At 35.1% G+C, this 27131-nt stretch overlaps 1 protein-coding gene across 1 annotated transcript in view; it reads left to right on the top strand.

The window, feature by feature from the left end:
* The window catches only part of CCDC102B (coiled-coil domain containing 102B), a 148264-nt gene extending 127645 nt beyond the window's left edge, over positions 1-20619 (top strand). The window contains exon 6 of the mRNA XM_088535644.1: positions 20519-20619. Coding sequence (XP_088391770.1) covers positions 20519-20608 — 90 coding nt within the window. The 3' untranslated portion in view covers positions 20609-20619. The remainder of the gene's footprint in view (positions 1-20518) is intronic.
* The last annotated feature ends 6512 nt before the right edge of the window (positions 20620-27131 follow it).

Below are 27131 nucleotides of genomic sequence, written 5' to 3' on the forward strand. Positions count from 1 at the left end.
AAAATAAGTACCAGATTGTTAATGATTCTTGGCCATCGCACTGTCAGTTGTTTTCCAACAATATTTCTCTTCAAATTATCAGAACATTTTTGTATTCCTTTAATTGTGACATGAACTATTCCAAGTCTTCCATGGCAATATGTGGATAAATTCTAAAATATCTGTCTTCTAAATCAATTATGTGTTAGTGCAATGTGAAACCTATTAAAAAGAGATTCAAGATTTTTTTTTAATCAATCTTGATAAGACAATATTCATTTCTTTTTTTTTCTATAGATATTTAACATAGATTAAATCTGTGGAGGCTAAAGTAAATGCATGTCAGAGAATTACTGAGAATACTTCTCAGAAAAATAAGTTTGCTGTCTAAATTATATTTACAATTGCATGTTATTGATAGCTGCGAGGAAATTAGTTAATAAATGTAATTAACTGTTAGCTTTTTTTCCCCATAATAGATATGATCACACAATGGAACTGTTAACATATTAGAGCTTTGTGATCAATCCTTTCTTGTGTATTCCCCTACTAACCGTGTCATTGCAAGATGTTGGTGCTTTGTGTAGACCTTTATTCCAAGTCTGGGCTTCAGTGCACACATTCACTGTTGAAAGAGAAAACAAGTGCAGAAATGACTGGTATAGTATATTAAAACCTTTCTTTGCCTTCATTATCTTATTATATGCTGAACCTTACATGTTCAGGGACCAGGAGGGCAGAAAGCAGCGTTATTGGGCACTTTCTGAGTATAACACCAAGTATAGTGCCACCATGAGCGCACATTTCAGCTCCATGTGCAGCTTAAGCTTGGCTTCCCAGGTGAGCCCAGCACTGTTTTTTTCTTTTTCTTTTTTCCTTTTATGCTAGTTCCTGTATTTTGAAATTACTGTCAGATCCTTTTGAAATGCAATCCCTCCTTTTATGCCCAGCTACCTTTTTTTTACCTTGCAGTGCGGACAATGTCAAGGGCCATAGGCAGGGCGCCTCCATTCCAGAGAGCCGTCTGCTCCGTGCTCTAAAATGGGCTCCTGCGTCTGGCACTGGCGCTGCTTCCCCGGGCTGAGCTGCCTTCTCACCTGACAGCGCCAGTGCCGTTAAAGGGGCATTGCGTCCAATTTGTGACATGTTCATGATATATTCTGATAGCTGCAGCTCGCACTGCACATCTGCTCTATGGCCAAAGGCAAACTGATGGAACGGACTATGCGAAAAAAAGCACAGCAAAGAGCTCTTTCTCTCCCTACTCATCCTCTATGTGCCCAGATCAACTCCTGCAGACATAGAGAGCATCCAGGATCCTTGCTGGGCTCCACTGGGAGCAAGCCCTACCACTTTCTTCATTCTTCAGTTTTGTAAGCATCTACACTGATTCCCTTTGAAGGGTTTATGATTAGATTCAATGATCTTGAAGGTCTTTTGCAGTCATAATGATTCTGTGATCTGCCTCAAGGTGCCCCAAGCTTCGATGGGAAAATATATTGTTCAAACCATAAACATCATTATACCATATCCATGTCCATTATTTACAGTGTAACTGGGACAGGAAAACAACCTGAGGATCTATCTCCCTGTCATGCGCCCAGTGGTCAGACTCATATGACCTGATGCAACACCAGTCTGGAACCATGCTAAGAATCCCTAATGATCATGGAAGATACATGTAGAGTTGTAGGATATGGAGATCCAATTTTGTCTGTTGAATGGGGGTTAGCTTGCTTCTGTACCTCATGTATCTCACTCATCTTACCCTATGGCACACTTCATGTGTTCTGCTCTTTGTGGCTACAGCTTCCACAAAGTAGGAAAATCCCCAGTGAGAGACAATTGGCTTCCCTTTTTTTTTTTTTTTTTTTTTTTACCCTGTGTACCACAATTTGTCCATATCCCAGCCACTTTGTTTCTCTTCCTTGTTGCCCTTCTGGCTATACTCATGTGGCCATAGTGTCTGCATTTTAATTTGTTCCATGTGTGCTGTGTCTCTTGAATTGTGCTAAGTGAAGCCAGTGAACTTGCGCAAAATCCTATTCTCTTTCCTCTAATTGTGCAATTTTTTCATAAAAACGTTATGTGCAGAGTTGTCACTCTGCAGAGTCTATACTGTTTGTACTGTACTTTGCAGTTTTTACTGCAATCATTTGCCCTGCAACTAATCCTGCCTTTAAAGCCTCAGATATTGGTTCCGATGCCAGAGCTCTCAGCTTTCCAACACATATATTTTACTATTTGGCTCCTTGTCTTAAAAAAAAAAAAAAAAAGAAAAGAAAAAAAATAAAAGAAAAAAGAAAAAGAAAAGGATAAGGAACTTCCCACAGGAGTATGTCTTGCCAATTTTGTTGTAAGTTCATTGCACTGGTTCAACAGCATTATTGCTCCTAGGTTGTGGGAATAAACTTTGACAGCAGTCTGATTCATTATTTGCTTTCTTCCACTTCATACTGGGAGCACAGAAAAGCTTTGTCCACTTTGCCCTTTCCTCCACCACCAGCTCACCTGGCCTCTGTTGGTATGTTTTTGTCCTACTACCCTTATGATGTGCATATGTTTTTCTGAGTCTGGGGATTCCTCCTTGAAAACACTCTGGGTTTTCCATCAGGTTTTCTATCCCTTCCAGTGTGTTTCCTAGATGGTTCAGTGATCCTTTTTTTCTCTATTGTGTCTTTCCACAAAGCAAACATTGACTCCAAGTTTCTCACACTTCCTGTGAAAATTTTGTAAAACTAAACAGATTCCAGTTGATAGGACATTAACAATTGTAAACAAACAGAATTGCTATGACTACAGTTAGTATTTGAGAATAATTTTCTTATGCCCCCTCCAAAATTTTCCTTTTTACAGGTATGGGCCTTTTGGTCTTTTATTTAAACTACAGGCAGACTGCTATAAGCAGAGATGATAATAATAATAATAATAATAATAATAACAATAACAATAATAATAATAATAATAATAATAATAGATCTCTGCAAAGAAAGAGATCTCTGAAGAAAAAAGTCTCTGCAAAGATCTCCGGGGCTGAAGACAAACTGAGTAAATAATCTTTTCTTCTTGTCATATCAGGCAAAAGAACATGAAGGAAAATGAGTTTTCTTCCACAGCTTTGTCTATATTGACTACAGACCCTTTATTCCAATTATCCTAAACTTTTGTTTATATTAATTAGCATTTAATGCATTAGTGATGAAAAAGGAATTGTTTTCCATTTTCAGAATTTTGTGGATTTGCTTTGATTTCAGTTTATGTGGTAGCTGTTGTAATTTGCAACACAGCAGCTGTGAGCAGTGGATGTAGTCTGGAGCTGTTGAAGCATCAGCATTAAAATAGGAGCTAGAAGAGCTGGAGAAACAGGAAGGAATGGTGTAAGAACTCAAGTGTTAGCACAGCTGTACAACAGAAGATTAAAATGAACAAGGAGCAAAATAATAACAATAAGAACCAAGAGAATTTTTTTTAGTAGCAAGGCCCCAGTATCAGGAATGCAAAGATCACTTTTCAGAACATGCTCAGATCAATGTAGAACTAAAGAGTAAAGCTGTATTATATAATACTCTTCCCTAACCTGTACTGTAAAGCACAGGTGCTGGGGTTATAGTTTACAGGCTCACATCACCAGGAGGAATGTTTCAAGCCTGTGGCACTGCTGATGCTGAAGGAAAAACTGTCAAATACAGCAGCAAGGCTTTAAAGAGTTTGGACATTTGCATGGGCAGCAAGACTGAGTCAGCATCCATGAACAAAGCATTAGGGAAGGATGTTTAAAGCTTCTAAATCCAGGACCAAGGCAAATACTGAACATCATCTCTTACAGAGGTACGTTGTTTGCAGTCAGTCCTCTACAGGGGTCGTGTATGCTCTTGTGACATGGCTCATACCAAGAGAAGGGTGCGGCAGAAAACCTCCCTCTTAAGACACACTGTTTTAATCAACATAGACTATTGTAGAGCCATTGCAGGGCATGAAGAAAGCTACTCTTCCAAGAATAAAATCATTTTTGGAGGAGAATTGATGGTGTCGTTATACGTTATTAATAGACAAAATCTTAATCCTTCAGCTCAGTTTATTTTTATGATGTTTTGTGTATATATATATATGTATATGCATACCACACACAAATGAGTGTATTGATTTCAGAATACCAGTGTATTCTAAATTTTTAAAATAAGATTGCTTGAGCCTCTGTCTAAATAGTGACTATCTATACAATTTTATTGAAGCAGTTGATACTGAATAAAAAAATGTATCTATGCAAGTGTAACTGTGCTGTTGGTACTAAATAAGAGGAAGCTGAAGTTTGCAAGTGAGACATTCCATAAAAGATATCCTTTAAAAATGCACATTTTAAGTCTACAGTGGATATAGGTGGCAAATATTTAAGGCTTTTGATATAAAAATTTACCTTTGCATAAATAAAAAATGTTCACAGGTATTTCAGTCACACCTGCAATTGTGAAAACTTAAAAGTTATAGTGTTCAGAGGATAGAAAGCTTATGCCTTTCTTTTTGAATTAGTTTTAATTATTTTATTAATTTGGGGTTAATTTTAGTTCAGTAGCAGTACTGATGTTTTTCAGACAGTGAGCATCCACCTTCTCATCCCACCATACACACTCTACAGGCATCTGTGCAGGCACTGGAAATCCTTCCTGTTGCAATATGTGCTTCCTCTCACACTGTGCAGTGGTGCTGGGCTTCATGTCAGTATTAGTGCCATCTGCATTCGGTGCAAAAAGAAAATAAGCCTCAGAAAGTATCAGAAGGCTACAGAGTCACTGCTACGGACAGTCCCCACTGGTAACAACCATCCTATTTCAACAGATATAAATTTACTTTTGCAAAATCAGTTAAACTATGGAGAGTAAGCCATATTATTTGATAACATCTCCTACAAGCATAGCCCTGGAACTAAAGCGGAAAGATGCCATTTTAATATAGGGTCTCAGTTATTTTCAAGTGCATCATTGTTATTAACTGTAGATCTCAAGTCTTCAACAGTGCTGTTTGTTTGTCTTTTAGGCAACATGTGATAACTGCAATCCAGATGTTTGCCTGTTACTAATTCATGAAGGTGAATAGTGAGTGTGTACATGCAGCACAGATACGTGCCAACACGTTTCTGCAAAGCCCTGTAGCTATCCCCAGGTCTGGTATCCTAGTGGATGCCTTCTGAAAAATGTAGTAATTGCATAATAAACCTTAAAATAATTTTTTGCTTGCTTGTTTTTTGTTTTTCTGGAAGACCCCAGCTTTATATGTTTTCCCTTAGTATTATCTCTATAGTTTATTCTGTAGTTTAGATAAAGAGTTTAGCCGATGTCTTCTCAATGTGATTTGTTCATTTAAATTGCTACAACAGCATCACTTCTGCCAACTAAAACTTAGAGGAAAAGGAAAGCCAAATCATCCCATACTTTCTGCACTATGGTGCTCTTCTTCAGATATGTGTCATCATGTTTAGTTGGTTCATTTTGATTGAGGGTTCAGCATCTTGTGGAGTCAACACTGCAGAACTTTGATTAGCCCAGGCTTTCAGTCTCCTCTTGGATCCTGGACTCCTGACCCAGCTCTCCTTTGACACTGCTTTCTTGCAAGCTGTTGGGCTGGGGTATTTCCCATGTACTTGCAGACATTAGGCAATGACTGAAAAGAAGGAAACCAAAGTGAACCAAACAGAACTAAAATGAATTTGAATGGTACCCAAAAGCATGCTGTGATACAATACACACTATAAATGTGCATGGAAGAATACATTTCCAATTGCAGAATTACTTTTAGACCAGGATCAGGAAGAAAATGCCAAGCTTTCCTTTTTAAGATCAGTTTGTCTCTATAGAAATCCATGAATCAACGTTGCCATTATCTCAGTGCTTTTCTTCCTGATTTTATCAGTGACCATATAACTGTGACTTTTATTGCACACTGGAGAGGATGTCATAGCATCCTGTCCTCCTCTCCTGCAAGTTACATGGAAAGAATGCCAAGATTTTTAACTCCTTTAATCACTTTATACTTTAAGCCAGAGGAGGCCACAGAGGCTATTAAGAAACCTGCAGTTCTCTGAAATTAATGAAAAATACAGCTGTGTGAGGAATGCAGTTTTATTTCTGTGTTTAGCAGATTAGAAAGGAGCATCCTGGTAACAAAGAGAAATGCCCAAGTCCCCTGTCGACATCAGTAAAACTGTACTCATAAATGTTAAAAAGAGCTTCAGCAGGGTAGCATGAATGACAAGCACATAGAAGGAAAAGAGGCAGATCTTCATAGTTAGAAGGTTGTTTTTGCACTGGTTTACTTACAAAACAACTTATCCTTAAAAGACATGTTAGCAGAAAACTTAGCTAAAATATCTTACAGATATATCTGTAAAGACTGTAAATATCTTAAAAACTGTAATTTTTTTCAGTTACCTAATCTAAATCCAAGTAGGATTTAAATTTTAGTAGCCTTTGTCTTATGTGTGCACTTTGCTTCTTGTGTAAGTCTGAAAGCTGAGAAGGTGATTCCAGAACCCTGTTTGTCCAGGTATTTGAGACATTTCATAAGACTCTTTTGCTAAATTATTTCAAACCATGTAATCTCATAACAAAATTCTTTTTGTCACCCATTTTTGGTTTTCTGATGTTTGTTTATAACTACACGGAGCGAAAACAAGGAGATAGTAGATGACTATTAATGGACATTTAGAAGGTCAGAGAAGGTGTTTCCCTCACTTTGGACTTCCAAGAACAGTGTATAGCCACCGTGACCTCCCCACTATATTGATAAGGCAAACAGTAGCCTTTGATGAGTGACCTGTGTGAAATTGTAGCTTGCGTGTCTGCATTTAACCCTTCTACATGAAGGTTTGTTTCAGCTTTAGAAGTTATTGAGCTGTTCAGGCTAGTGATTCCACATTAACCATGGCATTTTGACATTTTGCCATCACAGGCATTTTGACATTTTTCTATAAGTAAGTAAGTGATCTAATGAAAAAAAAGACAAATACATATGGTTCCCATTTATTAAAAAAATATTATTTAGAAATGATCAGGTTATTAGTGTATCTGTAAAATCACAAATATTTTAAATTACAGTCAATATGTGATTTTTTGTGTGTTTGTTTTGTTTAAACTCCTACTCAATAGGAATAACTCATTTCTTTTTTCATGGCTAATGTGAAGTAATGGATGACTTTGTTAAATACAGGATTCAAAAGAGGCAGAGTATCACCATAATTGTTCTAAAAATGAATCATTGATCTTTACTAAAATTGTTCTGTCACTAAACACAAATACCATTTGTAGAATGATTAATGGAATTATTAGCTTGTAATTAAATAGCCAAGTGCTGAACTGCTAATACTAAAAATTATATTTTTTAAATATAAACTTATAAAATGCTTTTTTTTAAAGAACCACACTAGTTACATATAAAATATGAATGAAATATGTTTTTTTGTTTACAAATTATTTCTAGTTTCGATTTTTCTGAACATATCACATTAACTGATCTTATATTGAATGTTATGAATATGTATCAAGGCTCAGATTAGCTAATCTTCTTCAGTAAGAGTTTTAGAACATTTTCTGTAGTCAACAGTGTATTTTCTGGTTGTAAAGATCCTTCCATAGGCAATTTGTCATGACAGTTTCTGTGTCAGTAGCTTTTTCTTTATTCCTGAGAGCTTTAATTAAATCTTTTTAGGTGTGCTTATCACTTCTCAGCACATATTTCAGATATATTTTATTCTGAAAGCCAGAAGAGAGAATTTCTTCCAGATTTTACGTAGTAATGTGTAGCATTTTTATGAGATAGCTTCTTTCAACAATGTTTTCCAAAAGGTTAAGACTTACATTGCATACAGTTTTCTGAGGGTAACCTGTTTGCCATCCATTAGACCTATACTTGAAAGTCTTGTGCTGTGATTTGCATTTACTAGCAAATGAAAATAAATATATATTTATGTATATAAATTACCCATTTTTCTTAAAAGAAGCTTCTGATTAGTTTTTATACATTTGGATTTTCCTGGAGAAAATCCTGGAGAAAATCTCCTTCACATAGGAGAAGGCAAGCTTAAAGACACAGTAGCAAGCAAAATTAAAAACAAAAATTTTGAAGCATCATCACAGATCACAACAATGATCACCATTAAAAATGAATATTCACCTATATGTTACACACAATAACACTGGAGAAAGTGTATCATAGGATAGGATTATTCCATCACAGTTGAAGCTGTAGTAAAATTACATTTGTATAGAAATATTATGTGTCACGTCATTGGCCTAAATATGGGGAAACAAGATGATCAGTATGTAAAATCATTTAGTATTAGTACAATTCAAAATTTAAGCCAAAATTCTTTCCTTGGCACACTTACGAAATCACCAAGTTCATTCCATTTAAGATGCTAATAAGTCATTTGAAATCTATATTCTACATTGCATAGTATTTTTAAATAAGCAAAATGGAATTATTCCGAAGCACAAAAATATTTTGCCTCTGAGAGTTAGATGAAAACGTAATAGTTCTAATAAGAAGCGGAATGCCACAGAGCTTGTCCTTTGTTGCAAAGTATATGAATTAGGAATAATAAGGAATTTGGTTGATACAGCTACAACAGAGACACTGTAGAAATGTGGGAATATGGAAAGCAGTATGAAAAAGTTACATTAATTAGAGAAGTGATGTATGACCAACTGCTGGGATTTATAAGCAATTCTGCACTTTGCAGAAGGTCCTGGAAAGCTGTCATTTTAATGATTAATTGTTTTCATAAGTAGCTACATGATCTATTTCCACATTCCAGTGTCATGGCCCCTTTTAAAGAGGAAGCTTGGAGCTGAATTTGGTTCTGTATGATATGAAAAATGAACTATCTTCTGCTTGAATGATGGTAAAGTGTAGAGCTGGAAAAGCAGTATTGCAAATTTTGTGCCAAATGAGCTATGCTGTGTGAGATTGTCCCTAGCAAAAGTGCAAGAGTGTTGTGATGCTTCTAGTTTTACATATTTTAATGAGATACAGCTTTACTGGAGTCCAATGCTATTTTAATATATTTTAATTCCTGAGTGAGAAATATGAAGGTGTTGCTTTGGCATTTTGCTAGGACATACTTCTTCTAAGAAAGCAAAATAAAATCTAGCTAGCTGAATGATTTAAGTGTATTAGCACTTATTAATAACAATTATTATTATTTTTAACAATTAACATTGGAAGGCAAAATAATTAAGATAACCCCATTACGTCCAGAAGTGAAACTGTGTCTTAATCTAGTGCTTGAAATCATAATGCATGCACAATACAAGGATTTATGGAATAGAGATAAAATAGAATCCGAAATATTAGAGATTGAACTGTGTGCTCTCTCTTCCTGTGCTTTGAAACATTGAAACATACTGATTTTGTCGAAAATAGAAAACATGCTAATGTGGCTGATAAACTATCTTGGAAGCTCTCCCCGGTCAGAAAGTTTGTATGTTTTAAATGTATTTGGAAAAATAAAACATGTGAAGTGAAAAGTACTCAAAACCAAGAGTTTGGGCAGAGTGCATTTCACTTTTACAAATCTTTTGTTGAAATGATAAATCTGAGTTTGAAAAATCACAATTTTAAATGTTACTCTGTGTGCTTATTGCATTAAGAAACATAACCGTCGCAGGACATATTGAAAGTCCATCTAAACTGTTACCCTGCTTCTGCTGATAGGAAAGAATGGATCTGTGTAAGTCTGTAAGAGAAAGCAGACACACAGACATCCTTCCCAGGAGTTCTGTGCCCAATTCTAGGAAAATCAGGGCCAAGGACTCTTCAGTCAGATGCAGTGTCTTATAAGCCTTATATGGCATTTTATTTGAAGAAATTGGTCAATAGCTTTCTAAACCCACGTAAAACTTTAGTAACAGTCTACTATAAAAAGTCTCAAGACTTAATTACATGTTGTGCTAAAAAGCTACTCTTTACTTTCATTGAATATGCTGCTTTAATTTGGTGTTCCTTATTTCCTTTATTGGAAGTCTGTGACGAGTTCTTGTTCATCCCGTTGCATCCGTCCTGGCCTTAGTTCAGTTATACCTCCCATGAAAACGGTTATGTTCCTTTCTTTAAATGTGTTGTACTTTCATGCACCTTTTCGCTACTGCATGTAAACTTCTTACAAATAGAGGAAATAAATTCAGCGTTTAATGTGTGGTTACTTTTTAGCTTAATATGATCTGCCTGTTGTGTTCTCTACTCCTTTCTTAATAGCTCCAAACATCTAATTTTAATTCTTTCTTTTCTTTTTATTTATTTTTTTTACTGCTACATTATCTTAACTGTTTTCAATTCTGTATAATTAAAACCTTTTTCCCCGTAAGTAAGAAGGAAATATGTAGTTATTACTGAAAAAGGGGTAACTAAATATAGTCTCTCTTTTGAATATTACTTCACTTTCCAAAATGCCACTGACCTGAAACTAACATATTTACAGCTTCATTCTTTTCTGTTTTCATATCTGTTTAGTTTGGAGATTTTTTCTGTATTAAAAATATTTTTATTGAAATTTTTGATAGCACTTTCTGGATTTTGCACAAAGGCCCAATTTGAACTTTTTTGTTCTGCTACGTAATACAGACTAAATTATTCCATTACTGTAAACTGTGTTTAAATTTTTATCAGAAGTTTACCAGTTTTATCACAACTTCTTCCTTTTTATTAGTTATAACATGTTCTGAAAATTCTTCTTTGGCTACATTAGTTCAGCAGTAGACGACGTTTTATATTTTGATTGCCTATTGGGCAGCCTGCCAGCTGTTCAAAACCCACGCCTTGTTTGCATACAGATTTGCATGGGATTTTAATTAAATCTATGCACAGGGTTACTTTCATAATTAAGAAAAAGAGAATCCTGTAAATGTGGCCACACATAGTACAGAATGTGTGAAAGGCTACTGGTCTAATATAAAATGAGATCATCATTTATCATAAAATATAGTTCTAAAAAAGTGTTATGTCATTATGCATCCAAGTTGTTAGTTCATATTTTCTTTGTTTTCAAAAGATGAAGTCAAAAGGGCAAAGAATAATTTGTCTGCCTCACCATGCCTAAGATCCATTTCCATCCATTAGAGAGCCTGAATGACAATGTGCAAAGTTGTTTTCTGGGCCTATTTGCAACTCCAATTTTGCAGATTTTCTATTTCTTTCTACCTTTATGGATTAAAAAAAAGTGTTGTTGTTTTTTTCTATCCATTATGATATACCATAATTACGCAGACATATATTTTTATTTACAAAAATGGAACAGCAGTAAGGATATTCATGGGCCTATGAACATTTGCGCTAATTACAATTACCTAACAATTATAATTAGTCAGAGTGACTTTTTCACTACCTTTTTCATGCTTCAGCTGGGATGTATGATCCAAAATTTAGAAAATGAACAAAAGAAGACACATGGACATTCAGATGTTCTCAGTTTTCTTAGGTTTAAATCTAAAGAATTCTGTAGAGGAAGACATTCTGAGTATGTATTTTTCCCTGTCTTAAAATTTATAAAGCCAACAGCACCTCATACCTGGAGAATGCAAGCTGATCCTCTTATGGAGACTTCCAGTGCTTATTCTGAAGCCAGAGAAGGCGCCGTAGTAGAGTTGCTTTTTCCCTTCCTAATACAGTTGCACTTGTCAGAAAAGTTCTCAACTGATACTCGTGTCAAACTAAAAGATTTTGAAAGTTTGAGCTCAGCAGAATTTATTAATATTATTTGTATATTGTTTTTAAATACAGGTTTTAAAGGGGGGAAGACATAAGGAAAACTTACTTTCGCATCTAACGTTAAAAAAGTTGTTCCATGTAAATGATTAATGTATGCCCTGAATTTATTTCAGTTTCACCCCCCCAAAAAAAAAAATCACCAAACTTAAGAATGTGTAGCATGCAGAGAATTTTCTCAGACTGATTTTCTGATTTCTGATCCCAGTAGCACAATGCTCACTCAAAATCACTTGCTGTGATTAATAGTTTTCTGGAAATAAAGATAAGTTATTGAATCCATTATATTAACAAGATAACAAAAAGCCTGATTCTGTTTCATCGCAAGAGGGTTTCATAGCATGTCAGTACAATAGTCTAACATTATTTTTTATTCCATAGAGAGAAACATAAACATAGTTTTTTTGTATTGCATCAGTATTCTTAAAAGCAGAGGCATCTAAAGATAGTGTGACAGATTTGGTTTTTTTTGGAAGTAGCAGAGAATTTAGAGATATATAGTACTGATTAATTTAAAGCAGACAACTGGGACAGTGAGAAGAAGAGAAAATCTTGACTATAACAAAACTAATCCATCAAGAAGAAGAGCAGACTGTGAGATTTCTGAATTTGATACTAAAAGCAAGGATGTTCAAGGTATAAAAACCTTTGCTTCCCTAAAAGCTAAAAATAAGCTTGCAAAGGACAGGTGAAAATAACATTTAGATTAGACATAATGTGAGCTACTGATGACCCCATTATAATATATAAAACTTTTTTTTTCTAATATACATTTGAATATAAGTACATAGTAAAAAGCCAGACAGGATCTGCGGAGCCAAGTGAACGTGAGGCTCAAGAGCTGCGGGAAGTGCCTGGGATCTCTCCCTGAGTATGAGACCAGGGGACACAGGCTTTTTGTGTGTGTGTGATTTTGAGAGATTTTAGCTGATTCCAAACCTGCATTTTGCTTATTATTATTTCTGAATAACAAGATTCTATAAGAGCACCACGATTGTTCCAAGCAGGGATGTATCCTCAACTGATATGGTTTGAATGCTGGACAAGTAAAAGAGCTGTAGAAACATGTCCGGCTTGAGTTATGTTATTGCCACAGTCAGAGATAGAGACTAGGCTAGATGGGCCATCGTTCATCTTAATGAGCATCAACTGTGAAGCATGATGTACGGTTTGCAGTTAAATAATATCTGAGCGATCTATCAAGCATATAGAACACCTATACATAAAGAAACACTTGGAAATCCATTCATAACACACTAAAAATAGATTTTTCAGAGGGAGTTTACAGACAGTTTACAATTGTCCTGAATTGTATTGAGAACTAGAGGCATTTGTAAATGTGATTGAGGTATGGACAACTTCAGAAATCTTTTATTATTAAAAATTTAGAAAGGAATCCATTTTGTTTCAATATGAAATCAAAACTATATATTGCATTTGGCAAATACTGATTCTAATATATGTAAATAAAAAGGTGTTACCAAAAATGGCCCAGAAAAAAAAAAAAAAAGAAAGAACGAAAAAGAAAAAAATCACTCTATCTTTCTTCTAACAATGATTTACCTCTTTCCTTTAACCTGATTTACTCTTTGCTGTTTTTGTCTTTGACTACCATTTACTGTCATTTAAGGATCAGTGCTTTTCTTCCCTGCTGTTCACATACTTAGGTAATTTTACTGCCCCTGGGAGCTCATGTACTTTTTTATCAGACATGCTAGGTCCTAAGATAATGAAGCTTTAACATCATCAGGTTACCATCACCATTTTTTTTTTAACTTTCCACTTCAAATCCTACAGGATTTCAAGCCTTACAAACCATAGAGTTAAGAGATTAGCACTTTGTGATATTTGAAAGCCTGGGTTCAAACTTCCAACCAGATAATTTTGTGGTTGCATGCTATCTTTAACAGTTTGTGAGATAGCAGCCACTATCATGTGAGAGTTTGAAGCTTGGAGGAATGGGAGAGAGCTGAATAAGTAATTGTAATGTGCACATTCACTTTATATCGCTCAGCCTTACAAGTTATAAAATAAATGTGCTCAGCATTGCAAAGGTCCTGATCACAGTCCTGCAGTGATGCATGGTATTTGTTTCTACTCCAGCCATTTCAAGAGATATCAGACTTTAATATTGTCAAAGATGAACAGTGTGTTGTGGGCATGGGGCCAAGGCAGAATATGGTGCATCCCAGAATATGGTGCATCCCAGAACTCCCATATAATTTTTGTGCAGTAACTATAAAGCAATTTCAAGGAGTAGTGCCTCTAGGAGGCATAATGTTGAATGATATTGCAGTATAGTAAGTGGTTTCTTTAGGAACCCAAAGGTTTGTTTTGTTGAGTACACTTTTTTTATTATTATTATTTTAAAGAGAATTTTATTTTCTGCTTAAACATTAGTGAAGTGCAGCATTTTCCCCAAAGAGAAAACAAAATAAAACCAAAAATCATCAATGTGAAAAAACAGTACATAACAAAGAACCCATACAGCATGATTCTTAAATAGTCTGCTTAGTCACCAGACAAATTCAGCAGGGGAATACGAAGTGGGTAAGGGGAAAAAAAAGTTAATATCTGCTACAGGGCCGAGTACTTTCATACCTGGGAAAAGTAAGAGGGAAAGTAATAAAGATGCATGTTGAGCAACTGTTAAAAGTTAAGAATTCTGAAATGGTAAATGGAACTAAATTGAAGCTGGCAACCATGTAATTATTGGAAAGGAAAATTATCATGCTTGTTATTGGCCTGAAGATTAGGTAGGTAAAAATATTACTGCAGAAAGTGAATCTTAATGTATAAAAAGGAATGAGAAAATAGCTTGTGCCAAGGGTACTTTCATACTCTTGTTCTCAAATGTTAAAAAAAATACAAAAAATCTTTCATGCAAATCATACTTTAAAACCAAAAGGAAGAGAGTGTGTGTACTATTAGTATTACCTGCTTGTTAGGATCTGGAAGAACTGTCCCTATGTTCAGAACTCAGGAGCCATTTTTTAAAGAGCATTTTTAAAGAGCATGTTAAACAAATGAGTCCTTCACTAGATTGCTAGTCAGGTAGACATTAGCCTTTTTTTCCTTAACTATGAGAAGTAAGCTATTTAGTTGATAGTGATTTTTTTTCTTTTTTTTTTAATATGACCGTATAAAAAAGTAACAGCATGTAGATTGCATTATTCATCGATGACTGACATCTCTTTTTATTTATTTATTTTTAAAATATTTAAATTTTGAATGTTTGCAATGTGATGTCAACAGTAATTTACAAATAAGGTAGGAATGGCAGGAACAATTTGTACCTTGCCTAAACTGGCTGTGGAGGCATACTTTCTACCGAAATATAATGATGTTTTGAGCTTTCTTATTGTGCTATGGAAGGATTCTTGTAGGCACATAAGACACGCACACAGACACCAAACATCTTTAGACATGTTCCAAAAAATGTACCGGCTTCTCCATTCTTGCACTGAAAAAGCTTGTGTTATGGATATTCTAGTTCATTCCAGTGGGTTCAGAATACTCAAAACTAATCCAGGAAAGCTGAAAGTTTGCTGAAAGTTGACTAAGAATTGGAAATACTCAGTTCTTGTTTTTATCTCTTTTATGAGAAAGATTGAACGGTTCTCTCTCTTTTTTTTTTTCCTCAGTCATGTAAGTTAAAGTATTTTTTTTCATAAAAGCTATTCTATTTGGCATGCCATACTCCAGTATGATCAGATTGTAAAATGTACAATTGAAGAATGAAGTTATTGTGCAAAGTCAGCTGAGCAGAGATATGTGACTATGTGAAAAATTAGGAAAAATAATTTAGGCAAAACCAGATGTTTTCAAAGCCGGCTTAATTGTAGTTATGTGTGAGGAGAATTAAATTGGTATAAATATGCATGATTGTTCATTTGGAAAATCTCACTGTTAACGAAACCTGAATTTATGAATGGTTGTTTGAAGCAGTCGCTCTCTGTTACTTACCCATTGTATAATATTTATCCTCTGCCACTCTTAAGGTGGCACTCTAAATACCTATGTGCTGGATGACTTACCCAAACTATTTGGTATCTAGAAATCTTATTGTCTAATTCTGATCTGTATGACTACATTTATTCAATTATAGATTATTGTGCTTTGTACAAACAAGGATGCATTTAAAGAAAAAGAGAAATTCATGCAATTTCAAAGCCCATATAGCGTTTTTAAGATTTGGGGTAGTGTGGTAGGTGAATTTACCCAGCGTCTAGGCAATTTCTGTCTCCTAAGGTGTAAAACCTAATTCAGTATTGAATAACAAAGTGACATCAATTTATGTTACTGTCATCTATACTGTCGTCATTTTCCAAATAAACACCACTGATTTGACAAAGAAACAGATGTGGGCTTTTACACAATGATCTCTCACATTCCCTGGTTCTGTCCTCCACAGTGTGATGTTCATTAGGTCTCCCCTTCTCATCAGGGAGGTTGCTTTTGCTTCAGGAAGGTTGAGCAGAAGTTCATGTTGGTCCATCCATGCTACTGCTTACAGTTACCAGCCTTGGGCATTAGAGGCCAAGGTTCCTGGGCATCTCCTGGCATTCATTTCCACATGTCTCCCTGGTCTGCAGGATGCCTGCTTTTATTCAGGATCTTCCCTCCAGATAGGAGCTTCACCTTCTCCTTGGCCCCCCACGACCTCAGTTTCCTCAGTCTGACTAGTCTGGGTACGGGAGCGACAGAGGGGTGAGCATCCCCCAGAGTCTTGTTTCCTGTTTATGGGGAAACAGGACTGGAGCACTCAAAAGATGCCACGTTTAGCTCAGGTGATTGCTGAAGTTAAAACCAGTTGCAGCTAGCAAGGAGCAGACTTCTGTTTAGAGTTCCAAAGTTCAGTTTCTGAAGTTCACCCATGCTACACATACATCCAATTACCCACTGCCTGTCAACGTTCGCAATTTAAGCTATTTTTCACCTTACCACGGCCACCACTTCAGTTTCTTACTAACTCACCAGATATTCCCCGGTTAGGTCAGCCACAAAAAGAGATGAAAACATCTGAAATGAAAATTTTTGCTGTGATTTGCAGATGTACGGCCACCCAGGTAGGCACTGGGAAATTGAAATCCTTTTAAGGAAATTTGCTTCTTCTCAAGTTTTTTTTTCTTTGAGATGTCCTGAAACTTCATAATCCTCATTTCCCTCTGTTCTCATCCATGTACACTTGTGGGACATTCATTTGTAGGTAGTCAATTTATAATTCTTATATTTCCTTTGACACTGGAACATTAGTCCCTTCCTATTTTACCTCTAATCTATGCTTCTGAGAGGTATCACATCTGTTGGAGATCCTGTCCCTTGGGAAGTCTACATTGATTAAAACCAACAGTAAGCCTTGTAATGTTTCTCAGTTTCAAACACTTGCAGTAAATTGCCTGAGGAACTTAATAAGATGGGTAATAATAATTTATGTATCATATGTGGCTACACTGAACTATTTCCATGTAGTTTTCCTGTTTCTTTGAGGAAATCCTCAAAAATCCTACCTTATATTAATATTTTTTTGAGCATTTTGCACGGTAAAAGATTGACTTTGAGCAGTAACAAAGAATTATAAACATGCTGCTGATAAATTCATTCACACGACAATCTCTACTAATTGAGCTCAGAATTAGTGATGCTAAACAACAAAAGCAAGGAAATGCACAGTTAAGCAGGAAATGTACCATATGTTATTGTATACCTGGGCACAATGGGGACACTATCTTAATGACTTTCTTAATGTTCCTGTATGTACTAGATATTGGTGGACATATGGGTATGCTGCCTGTTTATGTGCCTGTGTCATTTCCATGCTTTTGTTGGCTGACTTTGATTGCACTTTCTATTTGTCTGCTGCCAGGCAAACGCTTTTAAAATGTTTTGCTGGTTTATGTGGAGCAAAATAATGCATCCATTTCGTTCTGCCTTTTTGTTTTTACCACTCCCTCTTTTCTTCCTTTTTTTAGAGCAATTGCTTTTCCACTTATTATTACTGGGTTCTTCCACAGTTCTGGCCCCTACCTGGCAATAATTTGCAGTACTGTTGTATGGTCCTTCCAGGTACTGAGTGATTTTGACTCTGAATGCTAAGGCAGAAGTGGCTGCCCCAGAGGAGCACTTGAGCACATGGTTTGATTCCCCACCTGTACCTAGGGCCTCTGGCTTGCCAGAGGAAGAATTCTTAGTGGGACTATGCTGAGTGTGGTAAAAGAAACTATAATCTGTTATTTTATTTCACTTTATTTTATTTTATTTTATTTTATTTTATTTTATTTTATTTTATTATTTATTTATTTTTTGAGGCTACTTGCAGTATAAAAGCTGGTAATACTAGTTCTTCTTAGATATGTTTTTTACTATTTGCTTAATTTTTTGACCATTGCACACTTCCAATAACCGAAATAGTAATCTGAAACTGTCTTGTGCAGTGACCTTGCAGAATGAATATTTTGGCTTATTGCAGCATCACTCCTTAGGGAGTAGACCATTTTATGAAGCATGTTCACATACCAAACATTCACACTTAAATAGGTCATTTACCTGTTGCCATACAGTTAGGACAGACAAGAGCCAAACCCTTTTGACATCTACATATTGTACTCCAGGTATACCTTGCTTAAAAATCTCCTAAAGACAGTGGTGATTTTAGGCATTTTATAGAAGATATTTGTAGATCATTGTTAAGTTGTGGAAATGAAGGGACATTCTTACACATTAGCTTGTCCATAGATGCTATGCATTGTAATTTCATTGCATATTGTGACTGAATTTTTAATTAGGATTGTCTATATGCTAGTGTTTTCTGATAAGCATATGTTCTTATACTATCATTCAAAGTTTATCATACTTATTCAGGTACTGTTTTTACTAACAATCCATGGTATGTGTGACTATTAATTTGTCTATGAGATAAAAGTAAGGCTGAAAGTCTCCCTCTCTTATTGTACATATGCTTCTAAAAATTTTAAATAATAAAAATTGATTGATCTTGAAAATGTACTACATATATTCCTAGGAGAACAGTCAATAGTTATAAGGATATGTGTTTTAGTTTAATATTTTTTAAGTTAACAAATTTTGTGATGTGAATGGAAAAGGAAGACACAATGAGTGGCATTGTACTAATATATTCATGAATGTGAAATAAGAAGGAGTTAATAGAATTTAGCTAGTTTTTTTGTTAAGGTAAAGTTATTTATAGAAAATCATCAAATTAGAGTCATTAAAAACAAGGCAACCAACTCTTTCAAAAACTGCCCAATGACATTTAGTAACAACAAAAAACTTTCTGAATGCCCAAATCTAGTGTATCAGTTACCATGTGGAATTTGCCAGCTTACTGATTCCTACTGATTTAGAGCTTGGAGATCTGGCTGCATCTATATTGCTTAGCAAACATCTTCATCAGTAGACAGTAGCATCACAAAGTCTATGATGCTTTCAGCAATCAGCTGTTAGCTCAAAGGCAACTTGCCCTGGCAACTTAACTAAGAATAACTTGGACATGTGATGCTGGATTTTTCTAAGAAAATCAGTGAGCTATCTAGCCTTCCAAATGATAGACATATTATATGTTGTTCATGCACAATGCTTGGCTTCACGCTGCTGGGAATGTGGTGACAGATAACAAGACATAGCTGGGGTCCTCCATGTTCCAGAGCTTTCTTAAAACTCATGAGTTCTATGCCATCTTGCTCAGACATTGCTCCCAGGGCTTTCAGGTCCACAGATGCAAAACTGAACAAAAGGTCTTATGAATTCCATTTTCTAAAAACTTGTTTGAAAATCTCTCTAAAGAAGACAAGAAACATAGGAATTGCACTGTGGAGCATTGGAATAGGCTCTGCAACAGGATCTCAGTGAAAATATAGAGATGCCATGAATGGGATTAGAAATTTATGTGAGAAACACAGGAAATTTTCAGCTAGCCATAGTGAGATCTGGTAGTATACCAAAACAGCTCAGGTATGGTAGGGTTTGTTAAAACCTGTATACCATTTATATGCTGTCTTCTGGGATCAGTTTGTAATGTAGTTACTTTTAGGCAGTGCTTGAGCTCGTAAAACTCATAAATCGATGTTGCTCCATGCAAAGTTATCTGAGCATTTTTCTGGTGCTCAGCCTGAGTAGATATGCGTGCTCTGCTGCATATTAATATTGGAAGTGTCATTTATCAAAATAGGATTTATCAAAACCAATATATTTTTGTCATGGTTATGTATTCATAATGATTTTTATAATGATTACATTTTTGTAAACAATTTCTCCCTCCTGCTATTAGTATAATATGTAGTTTTTATGCAATCTGGAATTCTGTCTGGAGTCTGTCAAATGAGACGTTTGAAATATCTTTTTCACTACTCTCTGAATGCCCTTCTTCCAATAAAAGAAGAGTTCCCATGAGTTGCATATAAGTGCTTTAAATGTATCCTGAATAGCAGTAATACCACAGTTTAGAACTGTCAGTCAAAAAATAATGTCACAGTCTTCACTTTGCCTAAGTAAGCAAATGTAGCCTGCTTCTCACTGTGAAAGACAATTCCAAGTAATTGCTCTAAAACACTATAGTTTTTTTTTCTTCTTTATTAAAGAGTCCATTGAAAAAGAATCCAATGTGTACTCTAAAGTTAAGACTACTGAAAAAAAATGTGCCTCATTTAAATTCTAGTGTTCTAATACTGATGAATTACAGAACTTCTTTTCATAGAGTAAATTTGATCTGCAGTACTTTTTAATTTAAACTGCTTAGTACTCCAGTCACTTTAAAAATATATCTTTTTAGACTCAAGAGATAGAAGAAAGTGAACTCAGGATGTGGGACCAAACGAAGTTCCTTGTATGTTGCTGGAGACTTCGCCAAGACAGTGAGTGAAGATGATGGAGTTTTTCTACCGTGACAAGACTAACAATAATGAAGAAGATCAAAGAACTTAAAGGTTTCATAAAGACTTATAGGGAAATTACCATGACTAAGTACATGCCAGACCTATATGTATAAATTCTGCATACATTATTTCTATTTCAGATTTTTGCTAAGAAAAAAAGAAATATGCTAAAGTCAGTGGGCATTAACTAAAAATTTCATCAGCAGCTGTCTGTTCTTCCTTCCCAGTCTTCTTAATTGCTAACTTCTAAGTCAAAAGGTGGCCTTTATTATGGTCTGTATTTTATCTTGGGGAAAAATAAAATATTATCTATTTTTAGAAAGTGAGTGTGAGGTGGAAATCAATGCACTGTTCCTTGCTCCTTTCCTTTCCTTTCCTTTCCTTTCCTTTCCTTTCCTTTCCTTTCCTTTCCTTTCCTTTTCCTTTCCTTTCCTTTCCTTTCCTTTCCTTTCCTTTCCTTTCCTTTCCTTTCCTTTCCTTTCCTTTCCTTTTCCTTTCCTTTTCCTTTCCTTTCCTTTCCTTTCCTTTCCTTTCCTTTCCTTTCCTTTCCTTCCTTTCCTTCCTTTCCTTTCCTTTCCTTTCCTTTCTCTTTCCTTTCCTTTCCTTTCCTTTCCTTTTCCTTTTCCTTTCCTTTCCTTTCCTTTCCTTTCCTTTCCTTTCCTTTCCTTTCCTTTCCCTTTCCTTTCTTCTCAGTTCTACCAGAGTAACATAGAGCTTTTCCCCCTTTTTCATTAAAAGCTGTTGAAAGACATCATTAAAAAGCATCCAAATATCATTGCTTATATTCCTATTATCATTACTTATACATTAAGATTAAAAAGTCCACCTTGCCTCTGTGTTTCTTATGCTCATGACTAAATAGGAATACATAGAAATGAGGCATTTCAAGTTTATGTGGATGTCTATATCATTTGTATTTGAGTTTCTTTCTCCTTCTCTAGAGATCTTCAAAACCTGCCTGGATATGACCACGTGCTCTAGGTGTCCCTGCTTAAGCAGGGGGGTTGGACTAGATGATCTCTAGAGGTCCCTTCCAACCTTAACCATTCTATAATTCTGTAATTCTGTGATTCTTAACTGTGTAAAAATATATACAAATAATATATAAATATCACATACGAAGTAAAATGAATATATTAAGATAAATTCGAGAAGCAGAGAGAGCTGTAGGTATCTCTCCTTTAAAAATTCATGACTTACAAAAATACCAGCAACTTTCATCTGTCAAGTCAGACAAACTCTGTTGGGTTGCCAGTTACCATATAGAGCCATTAATGAATAGATGTAGATTCTGTTTCGCAAAGATTCTGTGAAATTTGACAACTCAGCAACACATTTGTTCCATACCTCATATCCCTATAAACCTCTTAAAGAATTCTAGTTAATAATTAAATCCAACAAGTATTCCTGCTCTCACTGATACATCGCATGCTTCTTCTAAGTCTACTACATAGATCATATGAACTCCTTATGACTTTTCTTGGAATTTCTGTAAAAAAGAAACAAAAAGAAACAATTATTTACATTTAAGGCAACCAAACCATGGGAGTCTTTCTGAAGATGGCCTATGGATAATCAAAGTTTGCATAGATTTAAAAGCAGGGTAAGTTCACAAGAGGAAGATATTAATTGTTACTAAGTACATAGGAATCACACTTTGCTCAGGAATTCCCTGAGCTGTAAATGATTGGGGGCTGGCATCAGCCAGGAGGCTCTACCTCTTCTCATGGTCATCTCTGAACATCTTCTTTTGGCCACTGCTTGAAAAAGAATAGTCTCTTGTTTGACCCAATATGGTCAATGTTAGATTCCCAATCTTTTCTCATGTTTGCACATGCTGGCCTGCTCACCCCAGCCAGACACTGGGACGCATGGTGAAGAAACTTTAGTAGTAGCTCTGGTGTCTGTAGCTGGTACAGGTTTGTAAGTGAAGTGCAGAAGCACTGTGAGACCATTACTTTTTAGGCACAGTTTAAAAATTTAACTGACTGAAAACTGACAGTCATTTATAGTATAGTATAGAAGGCTCATAGTAGTTACGTTTTTAAATGCAAACTTTCTTTCTTATCCCTCCTTTCTTAGCTTACTGTCTCAGAGTTTTAAATGGTACAAAGCAAGACTAACTTTATCCTTGTTCCTGGTGTTGTGAAATGAGGCACTGACTTTCCCTAAAACTTCATCTGCTTTTTCTATGCCAACATCTTCATCACACCCTAGCATGCCACATAGCATTATTGAAAATGTTACTGTGCACAACAGAAATGGAAAGTGCATAGTTATTGATTTTCAAGTGCTATAATAACCAAATGGGCTTCTATGAAGCCTTGTAAAAATACAATAATGTCACACAGAAAGCTCGCTGATAAAAGATTGTATCTTATATAACTTTATAACTTAACTTTTAGACATAAAAGACATAAATCCCTAGGGTTTCCGCAATTGAGCAAAATCTCTTTAAGGTCCAGGAGTTCTTTGCAGCTTACAGAAATGTCTTTGGATAAGAAATGAAGTCAAATAACTGTATGAGTTACTGGAGAAACTAGGATTCTGTCATTCCACCTCAGTAGCTCCAAACGTTTAAGAAAAAGAAGTAATGTTAAATTTCTCCTTGATGTTCGAGAACATTTCTGTGGTAACAACTTGGTAGTTTACATTAACATGGTTATTGATGACAATCAACAGCGAGGAGTTGGTTGCTGCTGTTTTGACTCATAAACCTCCACATAAACCCTTAGTACCTTTGTCCCCAGCTCCACTGTAGCAGAATACCTTGTAGGTGTGATATAGATGGCCGCTCGTATGGTTATGGTGGCAATAAGTAAATAAATTACTCATTTTCAAAATCATATTTCAAAATATCAGTACAATATCTCTTTTCTTTCTCATGAGGAAATGGCGCACATTTCTTTGTGATCTCTTTAGTGATCACATTTTACTTTGCAGGGATGCTTCTTAATAGCGCTATTCAAATTACGTTGCTTGACTGTGATAGATCAGATAAGTCACTTTCAGAATTTTTCCTTATTGCCTGAGTAAGAAAAGACTCATCTACTTCCCTTAAGCACATAAAATATTTATTTCAGCAGCTACTTGCATGCAGAACTTCAGAGAGCTCTGTGAAGAAGTAATCTCATAAATTAGTCACTTGAAAGTAAGCCAAAAGATGATGATGTGTGATTGCCCTGACTGTAGTTGAGAATGTCAGAAAATGTTTATTTATAACCTCTTCATCATAGTGCTAGAATTTCTCCTGCTCTTAAATATATTTCTATAATACTTACTATGTCTCAGTATTCCTATCCTAATCCCAATACTTTCACTTTTTACTGCTGGGAAATGAAGGCAAACCTATTTGTCTAGAAAAAGAGTTACTTGCTCAAGGCCACTTAGGACAAATATGAAAGAGCAGGGGAAACTCCCAACCCTAAATGTGGTCACAAACGCTTGAGCTGCTCAACTTTGTCTCATAAAGGGAATGAAATGAATGATGCCTGAAAAGGTGAACTCCCATAGAAAAGCTTTGCAAAATCTGTTGTTCTGTGATATTTAACAGATCATATCATGTGTATTGTCTTTGAATCAGTTTTACAAACTGATTATAAGCACAGTAAAAAGACATAGAACTTTCTAGTTGTGCAGATTATTTAAATACCTTATTTATGTTACATAATATCATAGTAACAATTTGGCAATTATTTTACATATATACAAAAGTGCTAAAGGAGTCAGAAAGACAGAAAAGAATGAAGTGGTATGATTTATGTGATCTAGTCTTCATCTAGATATTGATAGGGAAATAGTGGTTAACAATGTTTTATACATTCTCCTTACTATGTAAAACACAGAGATAAAAGCTCAGTGCCAAATTTAACCATAACCTTTTTTTTTTTTTTAATATGTTCGCAGCCTCTCACCCTCTCTAAGCCAGTTTTGTAAACACTTTTCAAGACATGTACCAAAACAATGTGTTCTTACTCATTGTTCACTCTATAAACAGAAGGAATGAATATGAAGAGCATGGGAACTGAGTCCAGAGCTTTGCCTCTTGTGGGATGGGAACTATCAGATATTAAATTTTTCATGGTGACTTTTTCCTTCTGAAATCTCTGTTTCTTTTTGTCCCAAGTTCAACTGCCTCCACAACTTTCATGCCTAAACTTCACCTCAGTTGAGCAGTCATCTGAAGATATCATCAACTTTTTTCCTACGTATTAAGTGCAAAAAATGCTCCAAATATAGTAAATTCAGTTGAGATGAAAAAGGTGAATTTGACATACTTTAGGTGTCCCTGCTTGAGCAGGGGGGTTGGACTAGATGATCTCTAGAGATCCCTTCCAACCTAAACCATTATGTGATTCCATGTGATTCTGTGAAATTATAATTTGTATAGCGTAAAACAAAATGATCTGAAAATCATCCATAAATCATAAGTGATATATACATAATATGTTCAACAAATATAAGCAGGTTAGAGTGCAAATGTAGTTTGGTTGACTGCTTTAATCATGAATAGAATATCTTCCAAGCAGTCCCATTTCAGGAGCCAATTGATCACATCTGGAAAACAGCCGTAAATGAATGCTTTTGCTGTGATTGGATAAAAAAAATCAGAATTATTAAGTATTACTAACCTTTGAAAGGAGAGAAATGCAAATAAGAAAAGCATAAGCAAAGTTATGCTATTTATCATTTAAGCTTTTTTTAATCTGTCTCATAAAATAAACTAAAATGAAGATGTATTTACATTCATTCAATCAGTGAACACATCAGAAGATAACAGTGGATTTGCTAATCTCATTAACTGAACACAGTGCTATAGTGCATGTACGATATACTATACTTCTGTCAATGGATAAACATAGTACATCCCGGCAGATAATCAATAAGAATATAAATGGGTTTAACATCCAGTATTGTATGTAGCTTCACATTACTTGTCGCACTAGTTCATTGTGAACAAGCAGTAAGAATTTGAGACAGCATTGGGAGCTTTGAAACAGCAACATATTTCTGAAAGCTAGTGTAGCACTTCCCCCATGACCTGAGTAGATCTCGAGCAAAGCAAGGAGACCTTTTCAAGAAAAAAAAAGTAATAAAAAGATGTGGAGTAGTTAGCGACGTGGTAATTTTCTAAGAAAACCCCAGCAAATTAGAAGCCAGAATAATGAGGGAACTCGGATTTCATTCATGTCTGCCCTTTAAAGTAAATAAATAAATATATGACACAATATCTTAAATGTTTTTGACATATATAAAGTATGTATTTTTGAAAGTTTACCTTTACAAAATGAGCAAAAAATCCCACCTGTGCTTTCATCTAAATGTATAAAATTGTAGGATTAAACACATCGTTTGTTTCTGCCTTGCTGAAAGCTAATTCTGTACATTTACTGTCATTATGTCTTGACTCTCATATTGTTAATCAATGATTTGTTTTCAATTTAAATTGCTTACAAATGCTTGCATGTACTTAGGTATAACTAATCATTGACCAGATTCTCTTTTTGCAGCATATTATTGCCAATAGTAAAACTTTTGTTTATGTAGTCAGGTGAAAATGGATAAAATTTAAGCCAAAGCCAACCTCCTCCATTGTCTTAATTAATTAATTAAGCAAACCAGATTTGTGTTAGTATCATTCTATTGTCATCTCATCTCAAGCATCATGTCAATTCTCTTTGGTACACATGAATTATTAAATGCAATCCTGTTTGTGCTGCAGTATATTAAACTGTTCCAAAGTGATCAAAATTAATATATCTGTCTATGTGCTGGTAAGACCTGTTTTCAATGCCATTATTTATTGCTTTAATTGACAATAAAAAGTGAGAGTGCAAGGGTCATGCAACTTGATCAACAACAATTGGAAAAGCTAACTTTTAACTATTAATTACTTTGTGAATAGGAAAGAACAAAGACCATTCTATGGTGTTAGCAGGAATACAGCTACTTTCTATAACCTTTTTACTGTCATCTGTATGTTGAAGCATAGAATATATTATGTGATTAGACTACTTTTTCTAGAGTTTCATAATTTTCTTGCAATTTCATTCAACCCCAGAATAACTATGCTAGATAAAATGTTATGCTTTTCTCTGGAGTTTATAACTAAAAATACTCTAGAGTCAGGCATATTTCAAATAATAAATACATTTTATTCAAAAAAAAAATTGCTTGCTTAAGCAAGAATAGTTGAGGGAAATTCATTTCAGAATAGCACTCATCTTGGTGAGTATTGCTTTGTAGCAGTGAGGTAAAGACTTAATTAGAAAGCAGAAGAGTCCTTTTAGAAAGAGCTAGAATGTGTTTTCTTGTGTTGTGTTCTGCCCCGCACTGTGTTCCATTCTACACCCTGATTGATTATTTTAACTGCTGAAATAAGAATAGCTGCAAAGCATTTATGAACCTGTATTTGTTTTGCTATCTTTTGTATGTTCCTATATAGTGAATTTTAGGATGAACATTAAAAAAAAAGTTCAATAACAGTATTTTTCTCACTTTTTGGAAAGG

The sequence above is a fragment of the Tinamus guttatus genome, unplaced genomic scaffold, assembly GCF_059628265.1.
Source record: "Tinamus guttatus ecotype Peru unplaced genomic scaffold, ASM5962826v1 Tinamus_guttatus_pri_ptg000639l, whole genome shotgun sequence".
Taxonomy (NCBI): domain Eukaryota; kingdom Metazoa; phylum Chordata; class Aves; order Tinamiformes; family Tinamidae; genus Tinamus; species Tinamus guttatus.